We start from the raw sequence: 2,434 nt of genomic DNA, 5'->3' as shown, positions 1-2,434 counted from the left end.
AAACACGGATGTACCTGGTTACCATGACGTTACCGTCACACCACACACCAGTGGGTTTCATTGCACTCGTCTTCTGAAATTAGGCTGAAACGAAAAGACGTCGAATTCGCCAAAAAACTAAATACTTTTCAAATAACGCACAAAACCTAGAAGAGCTGTATCCCAGTGGCTGTCATCTTGACAGAAGTCTCTTTAGTTAGGGTTATGTTGCCCCAGCTCGGTCCAGCCTTGATAAGTCGGACAGTTTCAGTGTCACGCTACTGCCCCCCAGTGAGCAAATCTGGTAGTACAATCAGCCAGGCACACCACATCTCTGTACCACCAGATGTGCCACAGTTAGCACTTTGAAAAAAGACTCATGAGCAGACCTGTTTGCTTCACATATGATATTTTAACAGCAATTTTATTGCACCGGAAAGTTTTTGCTAATATGTGTTGTAATATCAAACATATTTATTAAAACACATGTTCAGAGGATTTAGTAACACAAAATGGCTGAAATATTTTAGACTGGAACCTTCAGTGCAATGTGCACATAAAAAGAAGTGAACTAAGAACTCCTTATGAACACACCCTCACTCTGGAGCTCTCTCATCTTTAAGCAGAAATATGGATATGGAAGTTATTAATATTTTTTATTTTAATTATGGTGTCTTATTATTTAAGTAGCAAATATGTTAGCATTTGCTCGTGTGTTGCTGAAAGACAGTAAGTGTATCCCTTCAAAGTTCAACGGCATGTCAGTCTTAAACAATTAAAGCTGACGGATCAAAAAGCTGGTTTCCGTGACAGTAAGCGTCCGGGGCTCATCAGTGAAGCCACACAGCTGAGGTCGTTTCCTGTCCTGGAGGGCGGGTCTAACCCGCCGAGGGCGGGTCCAGGTGTTGAGGGCGGGTCCAGACGCTCACACCAGGCCGCACAGCCTCTCACTAACCTCCCACAGCTTTCGGGCCAGTGCGTCGTCTCGGCCGGCGTGAGAGGCTTCTTGCAGGGCGCAGGAGGAGAAGTAGCGTCCGCTCAGGGCCTCCAGGCCACCCTGCAGTGCACAGTGCAGCGTGGTCTGAGCGCCCCCTTCTGGATCCAGGAAGAACAGCTTGGAGAAAGGTAGCAGCAGGAGCCTCAGCCACGGACTCAAATCACGAAAGAAGTCGGTGTGGATCACTCCTGTCACAGAGGAGAGGGAGAGGAAGGGTGAAGCACATTGCGTAGTGTGGGAGGAGACTACAGATCTACATCCTGACCGCACACCGGGGGTTTTACCCACCAGGATGGAGGCTGTAGCAGGTGACCCCCGTGCCCTCCAGGCGGTTGGCCAGTTCCCGGGTGAAGAGCACGTTGCACAGTTTGCTGTGGCAGTAGGCCCAGAAACACTGCCAGCCGGAGTCCCCAACCACCAGGTCCCAGTGCGCGTGGAGCACGTTGAAATCCACGGAGCCCAGGTGGTGCAGACGGGCGGAGACGTTGACCACGCGGCTCGGAGCGGACGCCTTCAGCCGAGGCAGCAACAGGAGGGTCAGCAGGAAGTGACCCAGGTGGTTGACCCCGAACGCCACGCCAAACCCGTCCTCCGTCCTGCCCGGTCCCGCCATCCCTGCAAAGCAGCAAAGTGCACACTCACACACTCAGCACCGGCCCGAAGTGTATGATGGATTACGAGTGCCCAGAGTGAACCATGCGACCCAAAAGCAAAGAACATTTTTAGCAGTCACCCTCCCATTCCTTCTCATATGCACTGGGCAGCAGCCCCATATTTCAAACGTTAAAGGTCACCCGCGTTGTTTATGAGCAAGTCCAGTCTGGGCTCGGTCTTCAGAAACGTCTCGGCGAAGGCGCGCACAGACTTGAAGCTGCCCAGGTCCAACTGCATGTGCAGCACCGCCGTGTTGCCGCTCTCCTGCAAAAAAAAAAAAAAAAAAACCCAAGAACCGGACCGTAGCCGCACGTCCATCATCTCACGTGTGAAACGTGACGTAAGAAGAAGACACGTGCGCGTCCGTTTACCCTCCTGACGTCATAGGCAGCCTCTTCTCCCCTCTCCGTGCAGCGGCAGGCCAGGATGACCCTGGCCCCTCGCCTGGCCAGGTCCAGGGCTGTCGCCTTCCCAATCCCGCGGTTACTGCCTGTGCAAACACACAGATATCATGTCGGTGTGTCATGAAGTTTCAGGCAGCAGCTCTAGTCGGACAAACTACAGACGTTTCATCTACCGACCCGTGACAACCGCCGTCTTTCCTTTCAACGTCGCTGCGCTTCGGCACATTACTGCTCTAAACAGGTTGTAATAAATGAGTATATACGCAGCGAGAGCGCCCGATAGGAGAATCAACAGGGAAGACATCGTCTTCTTTGGAGACCCGCGTCTGTAGACTAGCGGTAAAAGTTTCCCAAGTTCTCTCCTCTGTCCGTAGTTTTCATGTTTTGCTTGACGTCACTG

The 2,434-nt window shown here is 52.1% G+C and overlaps 1 protein-coding gene across 1 annotated transcript; it reads right to left on the bottom strand.

Annotated features, from left to right (window-relative positions):
• Window positions 1-378: 378 nt before the first annotated feature.
• dhrs13a.3 (dehydrogenase/reductase (SDR family) member 13a, duplicate 3) lies at window positions 379-2,434 on the bottom strand. The gene is made up of 5 exons (XM_076976815.1): window positions 2,212-2,434; window positions 2,002-2,120; window positions 1,771-1,894; window positions 1,265-1,591; window positions 379-1,164 (listed from the first exon to the last, which is right to left on the bottom strand). The coding sequence occupies exons 1-5, from the start codon at window positions 2,336-2,338 to the stop codon at window positions 905-907; spliced, it is 957 nt and encodes a 318-aa protein (XP_076832930.1). The 5' UTR covers window positions 2,339-2,434; the 3' UTR covers window positions 379-904.

The sequence above is a fragment of the Brachyhypopomus gauderio genome, chromosome 16 (genome assembly GCF_052324685.1).
Source record: "Brachyhypopomus gauderio isolate BG-103 chromosome 16, BGAUD_0.2, whole genome shotgun sequence".
Lineage (NCBI taxonomy): Eukaryota > Metazoa > Chordata > Actinopteri > Gymnotiformes > Hypopomidae > Brachyhypopomus > Brachyhypopomus gauderio.
This window is presented reverse-complemented; position numbering and strand designations above follow the sequence as displayed.